The sequence below is a fragment of the Coenobita brevimanus genome, chromosome 79 (assembly GCF_032717465.1).
Source record: "Coenobita brevimanus isolate Jiangsu-jjx chromosome 79, ASM3271746v2, whole genome shotgun sequence".
Taxonomy (NCBI): domain Eukaryota; kingdom Metazoa; phylum Arthropoda; class Malacostraca; order Decapoda; family Coenobitidae; genus Coenobita; species Coenobita brevimanus.
In genome coordinates, this window is record NC_137032.1 from 10,758,746 (window position 1) to 10,776,568 (window position 17,823).

At 41.3% G+C, this 17,823-nt stretch overlaps 1 protein-coding gene across 1 annotated transcript in view; it reads right to left on the reverse strand.

Annotated features, from left to right (window-relative positions):
* LOC145409023 (putative neural-cadherin 2) overlaps positions 1-17,823 on the reverse strand; it is a 532,112-nt gene that overhangs the window by 37,096 nt on the left and 477,193 nt on the right. The window contains exons 19-24 of the mRNA XM_080279591.1: positions 13,596-13,935; positions 12,338-12,583; positions 11,379-11,726; positions 10,929-11,235; positions 10,624-10,819; positions 10,246-10,478 (exon numbers count right to left, since the gene is read on the reverse strand). Coding sequence (XP_080135717.1) covers positions 10,246-10,478; positions 10,624-10,819; positions 10,929-11,235; positions 11,379-11,726; positions 12,338-12,583; positions 13,596-13,935 — 1,670 coding nt within the window. The remainder of the gene's footprint in view (positions 1-10,245; positions 10,479-10,623; positions 10,820-10,928; positions 11,236-11,378; positions 11,727-12,337; positions 12,584-13,595; positions 13,936-17,823) is intronic.

The window sequence follows — 17,823 nt, forward strand, 5'->3', positions numbered from 1 at the left end:
GATCAGTAGTTGAATACCCGCTTCGGAATCATGCCTGTTCACGAGGTTGGTTTTCCTCCAAATTTGTTATTATTCTGTTCGTAAGGACTTCAGTGAAGAGTTTGTAAATGACTGATAATAAGCTGATGGGTCGATAGTTTCTAAGATCTTTTGAGTCACCTTTTTTGTAGAGTAAAACAACTATTTCAATACACAATACTTTGGGAATTTTCTTGTTTTATACATTGAGTAAATAAGTGAGCAAGCCTTTTTTGTACTTCTACTCCTGCATCCAACAGTAAATCTGTTACTATTCCATTTTCTCCCGGAGCCTTCCCTCTTTTCATATTATTAAGGCAAATATTTACTTCATCTGGTGTTACCTCAGGTATTTCACTTGTGTCAACTGGAAAGTTAGCTATTGGTATTACTGTCTTTGATGCATACAGTTCTTTGTAAAATTCCTCAACACTCTTAACCATCTTATGACTGCATTTAATGATTTCACCGTTTTATTCTTTCAGTGATGTCATTTGTTGCTTTCATAGTGCCATTTTACTTCGGACCCGTTTTAGACTTTTTCTGTGTTTGATGGTTTCTTTGATCTGATCCATATCTCTCTCTCTCTCTCTCTCTCTCTCTCTCTCTCTCTCTCCTGTTGATCTTATTTAATTCCGCTCGTTTTGTTTCACCTTTCTTTGTTTTTACTTTCCTTTCCTTTCGTTTTTTTCATAAGCTCGATTTTCTTTTCTTAATAATTCTTGGCTTTGGTTGTATTAGGTTTTCCTACTACCTCCGCTGATTCTGTTAGCACTTTTGTTAGTCTGTCATTCAGCTGCTCAGTGTCACATTCAGCATTACTTAGAACTTGAAATCTGTTCTATATTTCTAACTGAAAGGCTGCTTTGTTTTCGTTTATTTTTATTGTGCATATCTTTATATATATATATATATATATATATATATATATATATATATATATATATATATATATATATATATATATATATATATATATATATATATATATATATATATATATATATATATATATATATATATAAAGAGAGAGAGAGAGAGAGAGAGAGAGAGAGAGAGAGAGGGGAGTAGACTGTAGCACCAGTCGAACAGGGCAGTACTCCCAAGGTGGATGGCAAGCTGGTGATAGAAGGAGCTGAAACTCCCGTTTCACCAGGCCTCAGGACTTGATCCTGACCATCTCCCTTTGCTGAACATTTTTAGTGCGTTCACTTACACAGAGAGTAGGCCAGCATAATCTCTTAATATATCTACCTTTAACTGTCTACACCACACTACATGCACATAAGATACCACACCTTCTATTCCCACTCTCATTAGCAATGGTCGCTGCAATATTACTTTCTAACGAGGCGGTACCTCGGATTGCCACCACCGGAAGGGTAGGGCTGGAGGCACAGGGTCTTCCTGGTCGCCATCAAGCGACTGTGCCGGCAGCGACTGTTGCAATTTCCGGTAATGCTCGTCAGCGGAGAAGTGAAAGTGCTGCCTTATTCTTCATCAACATCCGTGGTCTTAGTACCAATTTTAATTCAGTTCATTTTTCCTACAGTCCATATCTCCTCTGGCCCTATTCTTCACAGAACCACAAATCTCACCCTCTACTGAAATATCCCCATTTTGTTTTCCCAGTTACCATCTCTTCACAAACTTCCATAACAAGGGCGGCACCTATTGTTATATTAAATCTCAAATGCAATTGACACCATCTTAAACTTCACTTCATCCAGTTTTGATTACTCATTGTATAAACTAAATTGTCAAAATATTACCAAATATATCTGTGTAGTCTATCGCTCCCCCAGTGCTTCTCCGGAAACCAGTGTATTTAATTCCACATCCACACAGTTGGGTAACCTTAACCCTACCCTTAGCACGGAAATTACCATTCTGGGTGATTTTAACATACATAATGTTGAATGGTTATTGGATTCTGCCAGAAATGACGATGCTGGTCTAGAGTGCGAGCTGTCTGCAGAATCGTTTAATCTCACGCAGCTGGTAACGCAATTAACCAGAATACCAGACAATCCTGACCATAATGCCCATCTGTTAGATCAATTCCCGACAAATAATCCTGATCCATACAGGATAGAGGTATTGTCTCCACTTGGATCCTCTGACCACAATCTCATCAAAGCCTAATCAGTTAGCCCCCCTAAACCTCCCCATTCTGAACCTGTCAGGGTGACCCGATGACACTTTGATAGGGCAAACTGGGATGGATTTAGATTTTATCTCGCTGACATTCCATGGCAGTCTTTCTTCTCTAGTGATCCCAATTCTACCCAGTCCCACATTTGCTACTTAATACTAGCTGGTATGGAGTTATTCATACCAAGTCAGCAGTTCACTAAAAGACCGAACTCCCCAAAATGGTCTGATAGCATCTGTGCCAGAGTAACAGCCCAAAAGTCATTAGCATATAACTCTTACTTAAAATCAAAAACATCTGAATCACTCTCTCAATTTAAAATTGCTAGAAACCATGCAAAAGCTGTAACAGATCTATCTAAATCAAACTTTCTTCAAAATCATGCATCAAAACTACTTAACAACCCTAATGACAATAGAATATTCTGGTCAACTCTCAATTCTTTCAATAATAACTTTAACAAGTCATCATCCATTCCTCCACTAAAATCTTCAGATGGCAACATTACAAATGACCCGCATGAGAAAGCAATAATTTTTGCCACTACATTTGCCAGAAATTCTACCACAGAGGAAGCCAGCCAGAACGTCCCAGTACTAAAACTTGACTCTCCCGACTCTGTTCCACTTAAAATACAGACAAGATATGTAAAATCCATTCTAGACAATTTACCTACCAACAAAGTTCCAGGCCCAGATGGAATTCCTCCAATTGTTTTGAAAAAGTATTCCCCAGAACTTGCCTCTGTTCTTCCTAAATTATTGAGACTGTGCATACCTGTACGTACTTCTTCATTCCCTAATTCATGGAAAGAAGCCAATATCCACCCAATACCTAAGAAAGGAAGTTCCTCTAACCCTTCTGATTACAGACCAATAGCTGTCACATCTTCCTTTGGTACGGTATTTGAAACTTTAATTAATAAGCACATAGTCAAACATCTTGAATCCAACAACTTGATTAGTGATAGACAATATGGTTTTTGCAACGAAAGATCCACCACTGACATACTTAATCTTCTGACTCATACCATCCATCAATCAATCGACCTACATGGAGCAACTCATGCAGTAGCCCTGGATATTTCTACAGCTTTCGAGAGAGAATGGCATCGTTCCCTGTTGTCCAAACTCCCTGGCTATGGACTAAAGTCTTTTGTTCCTTTGATTTCCTCACATCTCAGTAACAGAAAAAAAGAGTAAACGTAGATGATGTATATTCCAATTTCCACTCAAATAATGCTGGTGTGTCGCAGGGATCAGTTCTGGCACCAGCCTTGTTCCTGGTTCACATTAATGATCTCTTATCTGTCACCCACAATCGCCTTCATTCATATGCAGATGACTCAACTCTTCATAGTTCATTCACACTCAGACACCCATTTACAAAGTCTGATATCTCTAACTCTCAACTTAGTACAGCCATCTCCATAAATCAAGACCTATCTACGATCAGTGAATGGGGACAAAACAACCTTGTCTCATTATTTTAATGCTCATAAAACTAAATATATACAATTTACTAATAGACAGGTATTGCCAGATTTGTACATTACCTTCAATGGTACAAATATTCCCATCTCCAAAAGTATTGAAATTCTCAGTGTCTCACTTAACAGTGCCCTCAGCTGGACCTCTCATGTCAGATCCCTTGCTAAAACTGCCTCAAAGAAACTTGGATTATTGTACAGCGTCTGTAACTTCTTCACTGACGAGCAGTTAGCTATAATTTATAAGATTCATGTGTGCTCTCAGCCTGAATACTGCTCACCCTTGTGGAGTGGATGTGGAGAGGTTGCATTAAAACAATAGTCAGGGTTCAGAACAGGGCTGCTAGAATTATTAATAACCCTGCTATTACTATTAAACTACCGCCCCTACAAGTAAGAAGGAATGTTCCCTCCCTTGCTGTATATTACAGATATTTTTATAGCAAATGCTCAGACGAACTTGCGTCCATTGTGCCACCTCACCATGCCTTTCCTCGTGCTACACGGGCATCTGGTAGCACTCATTCACAATACTGTATTACAGAACTTCTATCAGAATTCTTTCATTCCCGACCTGCATCTTTCTGGAACTCGCTTCCCCAGAGTTGTTTCCCTCAAAACTTCAACCTACAGCTGTTCAAGTCTAACTGTTACAGATATTTTATGAACAGAAGACACCAATATTTTGGTGTATGGATTAGTGTTTTTTATTCATTTGTTTTTCCTTCCTCTGTTTCGTTATTATATATATATATATATATATATATATATATATATATCGTTACATAGCCTATGATTTCATCATCCTTTCTGTAATTTTAACGCACAGTTGCTGCATGTTTGATCACGAGCGTGTTCTGCCTCAGTCCCCCCCTTCTACCGTTATAGTAGAGTAAGTCATTCTCTCTCTTATTCAGAGTGGGATTTTCAGCTTTTTGTCCCCATGGCTTCATTTGCGCGTCCTTCTTACAAGTTGTATCAAGCTCTCCTGGCCCCTATATAATGAGCTCAGTCTCTGCATCATTGCCACTTAGATCTGCTCCTCATTTTGTTCACATCTCTGTCCTCCCCTGTACAGATATTATTATTGTGAGTGCTCAAGAAATCTCCAAACATCTAGCAGCTGTGTGTAATTTGAGTATAACTGTTGTATTTTTTCTTGTACTGTGTAGCATAAGGTTGATTCTTAGGCCTAGTGAGGTTTTTGTGATTGGTGTTGGGTTTTGTGTCAGTCATTTTTGATAATAGTTTGTATCTGTAATAATTTATCTGGCATTCACTGAGTATTATCTGGTATCTCATTTTATCAGGGCTGACTTAGATAAATTTACTCTTGCTAATTTCGTGTTAATAGAGGCTATTGCAGTTAAATATATATTTAACCTGTATATTTGCCATTACATTATCCTTATGAGTCCTGAATGTTTTGTTGTTAGTTTGAGCATTAAACTTTAACTTGTAATTTTACCTAACTCTTTTGTTTTGAACCTGGAACTTTACGGGACAGTAGTGACTCTTAGTATTCTCACTTAAAGTGTACGTTATCTTTCTCTGTTCCGTAACATAAATTTGGCGACCTCTTATCAGGATATTCAGGATATTATCATAAGGATATTGCTTGATATTTTGTGACTGTTACTTATTCATGATGTCTACTATTACTACACTTGATGAAGCCAAAGATTTTTTGTCAAATGTGCAAACAGTGTGTGATGTAGAAAACAGAACAAAGAATGAACTTAAGCTTGTTGCTCAACAATTGGGAATTGTTGTTCGCTCTCATCATTCTAAAGATCAGATTGTTGACATGATTAATGAAAGTTTGTTTAATGTAACTCCTCCAAATGAGCAAACGCAGATTGAATTAGCTAAGTTACAGCTAGCCCTGCAGGAGGCCCGTACTAGGGAGGCTGAGGCACAAGTTGAAATTGCTAGGGTTCAGGCAGACCATGAGTATCGCATGAAACAAGGTGGAACTGGATCATCTAGCTCTGATGATTTTGATGTGGCTAAAAATGTTAAACTTGTCCCTCCTTTTAATGAATCTGATTTAACAAAGTATTTTCAGTTGTTTGAGAGGGTAGCTACAGGTTTTAATTGGCCAAAGGAGTATTGGCCAGTACTCCTTCAAACTGTTCTCACCGGTAAAGCTCAAGTAACTTATGCATCTTTGCCTCAGGATCAATCTGATAATTATGATGTAGTTAAGAGCTTGATTCTTAAGGCCTATGAGCTTGTTCCCGAAGCCTATAGAGTAAAATTTAGGACAACTTACAAGCAAGATAAGCAATCTCATGTTGAGTATGCAAAAATCAAAGAAGATCTGTTAGAGCAGTGGTTAAATTCTAAGAATATGGATTCTGATTTTGACAAATTTAAGCAGATGATTTTGCTGGAGGACTTCAAAAGGTGTATCTATAAAGATGTAAGCCTATATCTTGATGAGAGAAGAATAGATAATTTGTCTGATGCTGCAGTTTTAGCTGATGAATATGTTCTCACTCACAAAAGATATTCTAGAGAAAAAGGGAAAGCTGAGAGTAAGTACGTTGCCTCTACTCAGAGTACAGGTAACAGGAAAGAGAATAAAGATGATGTTTCTCAGGAAATATATACCAGCTTCACCTCTAGATTTCAGAAAAGTAAATGTACTTATTGTAGTAAGCTTGGTCATACTACGGAGAAATGTTTCAGGAGACAGCGTGATGTGAACAAAAAGGAGTCTTTAAATATTCAGTCAATTGGTCTAGTGTCCACTCTTGATAGTTCCCAGAATTCTTTAACTGAGTTAACTGAACCTGCTTTGAGGGGTAACTTAAATTCTCATGATGGAGCTCCTCTTTTGAGCAGTAACGTGGGTGACACTCTCAAGAGTTCATGTGCTAATTTCCTGTCTGATGGTTTAGTCAGTCCTCTGGACAGTAATGACAGGAAATCAGTTCAAATATATCGTGACACAGGTGCTTGCCAATCCCTTATGCTGACCAGTGTTCTAGGCTCTAATGTTAATTCCTCTGATGAAACTGTAATCTTACAAGGTGTAGGGAATAATTACTTCTCTGTCCCTCTGTGCAGAGTGAATTTAGAGTCTGGTTTTGTTAATGGTTCCGTTATGGTTGGGTTGGTTGAGACACTCCCAATGTCAGGTGTAACTTTCTTACTTGGAAATGATATTGGTGGAAGTCAGGTGTGTCCAGCTCCTCAGTTGTCTGGTGAGCCAGTGGCTGTGTCCCAGGATTGTGATGTCCCTGATGTGTTCCCTGCATGTGCTGTCACTAGGGCTAAGTCTAAAGTTACTGGTGATTTAGAGGATAATGATGATGATGATGTTATCCTAGCTGACACTTTTCTTGCTAATTTGGACCACTCACCAGATAAGGCAGTACCCCGTAGTGTTGATAATTTGTCTCGTCAAGAGTTGGTTGAGTTGCAGGTTGCTGACCCTGAGTTGAAAGGTCTAGCTAACTCTGCTGACAGTGAAGAAGAGTCAGCCGGTGCTTCTACTTGTTATTATGTAAAGTGAGGAGTACTTATGAGGAAGTGGAGACCCCCAACAGCATCAGCCGACTGTGAATGGGAGGTCGTACATCAAGTTGTCATCCCTCGTGTTTGTAGGCAGGATATCATTAGAGTGGCTCATGATTCCAGTTTGGCAGGACACCTCGGAGTGAGGAAGACTGTGGCACGCATTTTGAAACACTTCTACTGGCCAGGTATCTTCAGGGATGTTTCCTGGTATTGTAAGTCTTGTCACACCTGTCAAGTTGTGGGGAAGTGTAATCAGACCGAAAAGGTTGCACCTCTAGTTCCCATTCCTCCTTTTGTGGCGCCTTTCACCCGTGTGTTGGTGGATCTTGTGGGCCCTCTTCCTAAGACTTCTTCAGGATTTTCTTATGTGTTGACCCTGATTGATATGGCTACTCGTTATCCTGAAGCCATTCCACTTAGAAATATCTCAGCAAAGAACGTGGTTAAGGAAATGCTAGGGTTCTTCACGAAGTTTGGTCTGCCCAAGGAGGTACAGTCAGACCGGGGAAGTAATTTCATGTCGAATGTTTTCAAGCAGTCTCTGAAAGAGTTGGGCATCACCCAGATCACGTCTTCAGCTTACCATCCCTAGACCCAAGGAGCGTTGGAGAGATATCATCAAACACTCAAATCGATGCTCAAGAAATACTGTTTGGAACATCAGAAAGACTGGGATAAAGGTCTTCCATTCGTTGTGTTTGCCGCAAAAGAATCTCCAAATGAATCATTGGGCTTCTCACCTTTTGAACTACTGTTTGGCCATGAAGTAAGAGGACCCCTTAAGTTACTCAAGGAATGCTGGCTGTCGGAGGAAGATGACGTCAACCTGCTGGAGTATGTGATGAAGTTCAAAGAACGGCTGTCCACTGCTTTACAGCTGGCGAGAGAGAATTTAGGAGCTGCTCAGGAGAAGATGAAGACTTGGTATGATAAGAAGCTCAGGTTATGCCACTTTCAGCCAGGAGATCAGGTTTTGATTCTGCTACCAGTACATGGGCAACCTCTTCAAGCCAAGTTTAGTGGTCCTTATTTCGTGGAGAAGAAACTCAGTGATGTCAACTATGTCATCGCCACACCAGATTGTAGAAAGAACAAGCAACTTTGTCACATCAACATGCTAAAGTTATATCACAGGCGGGACGAAAATAATCCAGTCTGCACTGTAGCTGTTCCACCCGAGTCTGCAAGTGAAGCTCTCCCATGCAGTATGAGCCTGAGTGATAGTTTGGGGAAGAATCCTGATATCATGAATGATCTCCAGACTAAGCTGTCTCATCTACCTCCCAAGGAAAGGCAGGAGTTTTCGGCATTACTGCAGGAGTACCCGCAAGGTTTCCGTGCTACTCCAGGAAGAACCACTGTGTTGATGCATGATGTCGATGTTGGAGACGCAAAGCCAATTAAATTGCCTCCTTACCGTGTGAACCCAGTGAAAGTTCCTCTCATCGAGAAGGAGCTTGGCTACCTGTTGGACCACAAGATGATTGAGCCCTGTCAGAGCGAGTGGAGTTCTCCTGTCACTCTGGTCCCTAAGCCAGGTGGGTCACAGCGGCTTTGCATTGACTACAGACGTGTTAGTCAGATAACCAAAACAGACACTTACCCTCTCCCTCGTGTGGAAGATTGCATAGACAAGATCGGAAAGGCTAGGTACATAAGTAGGTTTGATTTGTTAAAGGGATACTGGCAAGTACCTATGACTGAACGTGCTAGGGAGATCTCATGTTTTGTAACATTAGGAAAGACATTTGCATGTTCTGTAATGCCATGTACAGATTGTTTTAGAGTAATAAGAAATTTCCTTTGTAAATTTCTTTTTTCTTTGTGGGGAGGTGTTACATAGCCTATGATTTCATCATCCTTTGTGTAATTTTAACGCACAGTTGCTGCATGTTTGATCACGAGCGTGTTCTGCCTCAGTCCCCCCCTTCTACCGTTATAGTAGAGTAAGTCGTTCTCTCTGTTATTCAGAGTGGGATTTTCAGCTTTTTGTTCCCATGGCTTCATTTGCGCGTCCTTCTTACAAGTTGTATCAAGCTCTCCTGGCCCCTATATAATGAGCTCAGTCTCTGCATCATTGCCACTTAGATCTGCTCCTCATTTTGTTCACATCTCTGTCCTCCCCTGTACAGATATTATTATTGTGAGTGCTCAAGAAATCTCCAAACATCTAGCAGCTGTGTGTAATTTGAGTATAACTGTTGTATTTTTTCTTGTACTGTGTAGCATAAGGTTGATTCTTAGGCCTAGTGAGGTTTTTGTGATTGGTGTTGGGTTTTGTGTCAGTCATTTTTGATAATAGTTTGTATCTGTAATAATTTATCTGGCATTCACTGAGTATTATCTGGTATCTCATTTTATCAGGGCTGACTTAGATAAATTTACTCTTGCTAATTTCGTGTTAATAGAGGCTATTGCAGTTAACCATATATTTAACCTGTTTATTTGCCATTACATTATCCTTATGAGTCCTGAATGTTTTGTTGTTAGTTTGAGCATTAAACTTTAACTTGTAATTTTACCTAACTCTTTTGTTTTGAACCTGGAACTTTACGGGACAGTAGTGACTCTTAGTATTCTCACTTAAAGTGTACATTATCTTTCTCTGTTCCGTAACAATATATATATATATATATATATATATATATATATATATATATATATATATATATATATATATATATATATATATATATATATATATATATCCGGTACATTTTTTTTCTGTGTTTTTCCCATTCATTTTATCCAGTGCCTGATGCAAATAAAAAGCTCACCATGATAATTCAATGTATCCCTGTTAGGGGATGGTCATTCGAGTGGCATTTGCTTACACTTTGATCTAAATATGTATTATCGATATACCTAAACAAAGGTTAAAATGCAATAATAATCTGTAGACTGATGAGGCCAAATAAGCAAGGCACTAGAGAATATACAAGCAACTAAAACAGACGCGTATTATGAAATGGAATTAGCCACGAGGTGACGAGTAAGACCTAACATAAACTGTTAAGAATTACAAACAGTGAACAGGACAAAGATAAGTACGTACCTAGTACAACAACAGAGACAATGAGTGCAGTAATGGCAAAAAGAGTAGCCACAGGATGTGTTTCCGAGGCTAGTTTTTCCCACTGGCAGTTGTGTCCTAAGTGATGAGGGCCGCACACACATAGGTAGCCGGGGTGCTGGTTGTTGCAGGTTCCTCCGTGCAGGCAGGGGCTCCACACACACTCGTCCACGTCCTGGCACCTCCCACCCACCTCATGGCCACCCCATCCACAGCTGTCGCAATATGTGATGTATTTTAGGAAATATGTATCATAATATGAGGATTATTTTTTTAATCTTTACGATTCTCGGAATGTGTGACACATATTGTATATTTAGCTTGTAATCGTGAACTGCTTTATTCTTAGTAATTACTTACCTGCATACCGGTTGGTCCCATTCTAGATGACAGGTTAGCGGTGGGGCACACGTGGTATTCTCACAGGAATTTGATACTGGGGGTTGACAATCGCTTTCCACTTGCTCTAGGGTGGTCACCTGCCCCCAGCTGGTTCCATTCAGGGCGGGAGAAAGCGGCAAGGGGTGGTTGGACACACGCAAGTCGTCCACGCATGCTGCATGCGGGTGAAAATAAAATAAAGCAGAGAGAATAAATGACTACACTATACTGTGGGAACTTGTCAATATAACACCTGTATTTTCAGTAACATGTCTATCACTCACTTTCTTGGAGGTCTTGGTGAACTTTATGGAGTTTAACACCCGCGAATTCCGGGAGTCCGCCAATCGTGATGCCATCGTGTTTGTCGAGGTGTAGCGGCGGCGGCGGTCCCGACACCAGTATGAGGGACTCGTTGCGGCGCCAAGCATCACCATCGTCCACGCTCACTACCAGGTTGTGGCCGTGCCGTGCCGCTGCCACCGTGTGCCACTCACCATCACCCAGCAGCTGACCCTCCACACAGACAGTGTGTGATGACCATCCTGGCCTTGTCCTAGACATCGTGGCGCACGCCACGCCACCACGCAGCTGTAATAAGGGCTGTCAGCTGCTGTCTGAATGGTCTGGCCAGGGACGGGCAACTCTTACCAGGCCTCAGAACAAGGTTGCCACTATCATGATTGTCATGACACATTCATAAATTAATGGAAAAAGTGTTTAATGAAACTCACGTGGAGGGAAAACGCAGCTGTGTGGTGGTGAGTGGTCAGGTGCAGCAAAATGCCATCCCGCCGCCCTCGTGTTCTCACTCGCAACTGCACCTCCAGTTGCCATGGTGGTGGAGTAAAGGAGAGTGCCAACTTCATGTAGGATGACACACCCAGGGTGGCGGGCAAGGTGGGGGTGGCACACGCATACCCCGACCATCCTGGGTCACACTCACACCGCGGTTGTCTCAACCCACCTGTACATTGGCCCTGCACACCACACACGCCCATCAGCCCACCACACGCCCCCTCCTGCTGCTTACACCCACTGCTGCTGCCATGGGAAAAGGCTGGCTCGCCCAGGTCCACCACCTGCATTGATACTGTTCCACAGTTAAGGGTATGTGGGAGTATAATAAAGATGATAACTGCTACTACCACATTACCTTCTCAAGGATTGGGGGCCTTAGCTTCGGCTTCAGCACTCCAGAACAAGTAAGTACTGGGAACCGACTTAAACCCCTGGTAGCAGTTTACAAGACAGATAAATATTCAGTCATCTCAAGGAGATACAATCTCATATTGATATGGTAGGGCCATCACTTCAAGTGGAATATCCGAACACAATACTCTTTTCACACACACAAAAAAAAAGGTCCAGACATTAGTCCTTTAGCTGCATTTCTGTAGCTCTCTGGCAGAAGAAAGCAACACTACAGCTCTACATCGTTTCCATAGCACCACATTGTGACTAACATAATTTTATAGTGGAAATCATTTATTACAACCCTGCATTCAATATGGAGAGATAGCAATTTTAAACCAAGTTAGAGCGGAGGGGGTATGGTACTTCCTTGGGTAACTTTATGCAAGGTTACTAAATCACCAAAACACTTAACAGATTTGCAATTTTTTACAGCCACTTACATGTTTCCCATTATCTGTTATGGAGGACATTTTGTAAACCGAGCACCAAAACTCACCTGAGAATTAATAGTGAGGTGGGAAAGACATCCATCTAGGTTGTGTAGGATGGGCGCCTCCTGCCATCCATGGTCCTCTGCCCGCGGTTGTGAGTAAGCCACCCCGCCAAGCTGTAGTGGCCCCGTTCCTAGCCACGTGTTCCTACCCCTAAGGCCCCGCCACTGCTCTCTGGTTAGGCAGTGGGAGTCGTCCACTGGTTTCTCCTCCCATCCTCGCCCACACAGGTCCACCATCAGTGTTATGGTCTGTGAAGCAAGTTCTCATAGTCAGTTGCTTGCTACACTGACTCCATACAATATAATATTACTCGAAGAATTACACCCAATAACAAAAATATTATTGCCTCTGCCAACAGAAATTTACGGAAGTTATGTATTCATCCATGTCTGTCCGTCTGTTATTTGCAATACACATCTCAAAAGGTGGTTAGTCAATGAAATCTGGTGGAAAAGTGAGCAGTTAATCAAGAATGAGTGTATTAGATTTTGGGGTGGATCCTGATCCAGGATTAAATAGGAAATTTTACTGGCGTGGCGGAGGATGGCTCTCTAATACTGTGTAATAGGGCAGACTAAGGCTGTGGAGTCAGTTTATTACTTGACACCATAAAAGAATTTGTATGGTAGGAAACACGAATTACAATATTAAGCAATAAGTTTTGTTGGAGATGGTGGAAGTATGCCCATATCAAATACAAAAAAGAAAAATCAAAATTCGTAAACCGACATTGATGGGGCAGGGTGGCTCAGTGATAGAGCACCTGATTCGAGACAGAAGGGTCTAGAGTTCGCGCGCGGACCAGGTAACTGCCCTGCTGGGAGAGGTAGGGCTATCCTGTCACCTAGCGGGGCTATATGGTCTACATGGGCTAGCTCAGGGGAATTCATTTCTCCACTTTTTTTCTGAGTGGTCTCTAGAGTCCGTATGTATGGATATTTTTTCCATCTTAACAGTTCGCAGTACTTTGATGCTAAGACACCGCATATCATTTTATCAGGTCCCCTTTGTATAATGTGCACTATATCACGGTCATTACTGATATTGTTCGCTCCCTGTTATTCCACGTGTACCCTTTCTTCAATGGACAAGCATCCTAACTACTTGGCCCATAGCCCTCTCAATCTGCCCCACTTGCATCCATTACACCATGTTTTCACAATGGCAGAAACGGCATTCCTTGGCACCTGTCTGTCAAACAACCCAACTATAGCTTTTCAGTTCTCTGTACAGTACTCTCTCCTGCAAAACTAAACCCACCTTAGCATCAAGTGTGATGTGTAGTGAGTGCCAGGCGGCGTCATTCAGCGTGGTGTTGACCTGCAGTTTCAGTGGTTCGCCCTCGCCCTCCACGAGTAACTGAGGCCGACCCTTCACCAACTGCAGGGCCAGCATGGGCGAGGGCATGCCTGACGTGGGCGTTGAAGACAAAGGGCCGGAGTAGAGGAGAAGTGCATCAGAGCGGAGTGTGAGGACTTTGAGGGAAATGGTGGTGGGCAGACAGGGCGGAATGGCTGGCACCCACGCCCACCCACGTCCAGTGAAGGTCCGGGACAACACCTTGCACTGCCCACCCCACGACCCACCGGGGCACACACACCTGACACAGGGCAAGGGAGTGATTTAGTTCTTGCCATGAACAAAGAAATACAGTATGAATAAAATGGTTGTTGATATCATTTTTCTAACAAGTATATAATACTAACACACACACACACACACACACACACACACACACACACACACACACACACACACACACACACACACACACACACACACACACACACACACGAACAAACAAACAATGTCAGGAAAAATTAAACATACTTTTTTTCAAGATAATTACACAAGCTAATGTAAGAAAATACCATAGAGGGAAGTGATATAAAATGGTAACATCAATGACAGCATAAGAGCAGCAAGCTTATTTTTAGCAAAATCAGAGTAACAATACAAGGGTTAACTATGCTAAATATGAGAATAAAGGAGCTGACCTGCTTAAGTAGTTACTCCGTGAAAAATGGAGTAGCGTTAATCCAAGTGCTGAGACTTGGTGGAGTTTAATGAATCAGAAAAGAATCAGCAGTGTTTAAAGGAATTTGACCCATTCTCAATAGTCTGACTACCTCTAATCAACCGTTCATTAATAACTAGTTTAACAGGTCAACTCCTACACTGGATTTTGCACATCTCTCTTGCACGTCGGTGTTCTCCGTGACACCACCTTCCTATCTTGTTACTCCCATCCATACTTTCTATCATTTAATCTACAGCAGTGCTCACGGAGATTCTCCAAATCTACGTGTAGGTTGTTACAAGCGAGGGCGAAGCCCTCACAGGTTTCTCGTCAAGTAGTGGCATTTTCTCACACATGAGTGGACTGACCTGGCCCGGCCCAACCGTAACGCTTTTCAGAAGTTTATATCTCAGCAACCACATGGCCGATCACTGCGTTGTTTGCACCATATGATAGCTCCATTTCTTTAAAATTGTTTTTGACAAGTTTCATCACACCCAGGCTGTGCACATGGCACGTGACACGCTCCAAATTCAGCATGTAGACAATCTTAAAAAAAAGGGTCACGGGCCAGACAGTTTGTCGTAAAGGCATGAAACTTGGTAGGTAGATAGCCATCAATATACTCTAAATATCCTCAGGGTGTAAGGCGACATTTCAATGCTTTCGGACTTAAATGGCTTCAATCGTACCTCGCCGAAAAAGGCACTTCACTGGTATCTTATTCTAAAGTTTATGTAGCCACGAGCGTGAATGAGCTAAGTGATTCTTCAACCTTGCTCATTTTATGATACTTTAAGCTCGATAAATGTCTTATACTCATTGGTCACCCTTTTTATAACTTAAGGTTTGTGTGTTCACCTGAAAACCTGATCCCCCTTGAATCTTGTGACTGTTGATCCAAGCACTTCCTGCAGTATTGTGAAGTGTATACTTTGTAATTTGTTTCTCTCCATCAAAATTGACTTTTGTCTCGGTCTTGTACATGTGCTGGAAATTACTGCTAATTAATGTACGGCATGTTGATTCAAGTTCTTCTTGCCAGCCTCTGCATGTACGAGCAGTTAATGAGGATTTTGGAGGTGTTTAGGAATTCGTGGATTTGTCCATAACCAGACCATGACAACAACATACACACAATTTTTTATGGATGGAAGAAGGAACTAAAGGCCAGGAGACTGCAAGCTCTTCCCTCCAAGGAAGAAAAAAACAAGATAGCAGAGAGCCAAATTCAAGATCCGTTCATTTCGAGATGCTTGGACACACTGGGTTTGAAAGACTCGCGATCATAGGCAATAGGAAATACAGACAAAGGGAGACAGTCCAAGAGTTGACGTGTTGTATATATGAAGGACTGGGAGTAACGTTTAACTCTTGCATTAGAGAGCTGGACAGAAAAAGGATGAAAGTTTGTTGCTAGACGGGTGCTATGCGCCAGCATAGTGGTGGAAGGATGCAGGCCGACAGTCCAGTGGTGCAGTGGCCACAATAAGAATAGGAGAGTTATTATGATGAATGAGATGGAAAGCCTTAGACTCCACCTTGTTGAGAAGAGTTGCATGTTAGGAGCCTCCCCACAAGTGAGAGTTGTACTCTACACAGGGGCAATTAAAACCTGTGTATAAGGTCAACAACTGTGCAGGAGTAAAGAAAGCACTGAGTCGCTGTTGCACACCTAATCTCTTGGAAGCAGATTTTACAAGAGAGGTAATATGATCTTTCCAAGATAAATCCCGAAAGAATGATACCCCAAGTATGTTTAAAGAACATGCAGGATTGAGTTGGATTTTGTTAAAAATTAGAGTATATTCCTGTGGAAGATTTTGTCAGATTGATAGATGCAAGACCAGAGTTTTTGATGCACTAAAAACAACGAGATTACTTTTACCCCAACCAGAGATTTTAGGAGCCAAGTCAGACACTACATGTGCCAAAGCCTCATCCCTTGCTTGTTAAAGTAACTGCTGAAATGGATGCAGTGGGAAGCAAATGAAAAGGCAATGGGTGGAGTCATTAGCATATGAGTGGATAGGGTTACATGTATGGCTAAGAAGATCATTCATGGAAAAAAAGGAAAAGAGTTGGTGGCAGAACAGAACCCTGAGGAAACCACTATTGATAGCTCTAGGAGAAGAACGGTGACCATCCACATCAGCAGCTTTAAAATGACCAGAAAGAAAGGTAGAAATGAAGGAACAGATAGAAGGATAAAAACCGTATGAGGGCAGTTTGGAAATTAAAGATTAACACCATTCACACACACACACACACACACACACACACACACACACACACACACACACACACACACACACACACACACACACACACACACACACACACACACACACACACACACACACACACACACACACACACACACACACACACAACCATTATCTTTAATATTCAAGGAATCCTTGAGTCAAGGTAAACTACCTTATATTTGGAAGAAAGCAAACATTGTTCCCTTATTCAAGAAAGGGAATAGACAAAATGCACTAAACTACCGACCAGTTTAACTAACCAGTGTTGTAAGTAAGATACTGAGAAAGCTGGTAAGAAAAGTATGTGTAAACCATCTAGAAGAACACAATATGATAACAGAAAGGCAATTTGGATTCAGGAAGGGAAAATCGTGTGTTGCTAAGCTTTTAAGCTACAATGACAGAGTTGCAGAAACATTACAGAAATGAGAAGAATGGGTGGACAGTATCTATCTAGATTTCAAGAAAGCATCTGGCAGAATACCGCACCAAAGACTTTTATGGAAACTGTACCATCAAGGAGGAATCCGAGGCAAACTGTACTGTTGGATGCAAGATTTTCCCAGAAAAAGAGAAATGAAAACAGTACTAAGGGGAAATTACTCATCATGGAGGGAAGTGACTAGCAGAGTTCCACAGGGCTCAGTGCTGACACCAGTAATGTTTTAAGTGTATATAAAGACACAGATAGTACTACAGGAAATGAAAGCCATTTAAATAAGTTTGCTGGTGATGCAAAAATACAAAGGAGAATTACTAAGAGACTCTTGTAAAGAGCTACAAGAAGAATTAAATAAACTTCATGAATGGAGTAATACATGGCAAATGGAATTCAATGTGGAAAAGTTTCATGTAATCAAGTTTGGTAAAAGTGGGAAAAGACCAGATTTGGATTATAAGTTAGGAAGAAAAACCCTACACATACTGGTATCAAAAAGAGAGGAGGACTTCCGTGTGATTATCAATAACAGACTATCTCTGGCTGATCACATAAGTGAGAAGGTACGGAATATGTACACTGTGCTTGCAAATATGAGAATAGCATTCACATACATAAATGAAGACATGCTGAGAAAGATAATAACATGTTTCATTAGACCAACCCTGGAGTATGTATCAGTAATCTGGAATCCTCAAGAAACACAGAGATAAGACTGAAAAAGTTCAAAGAGCCACTACAAGATAGGTACCAAGCTTAAGG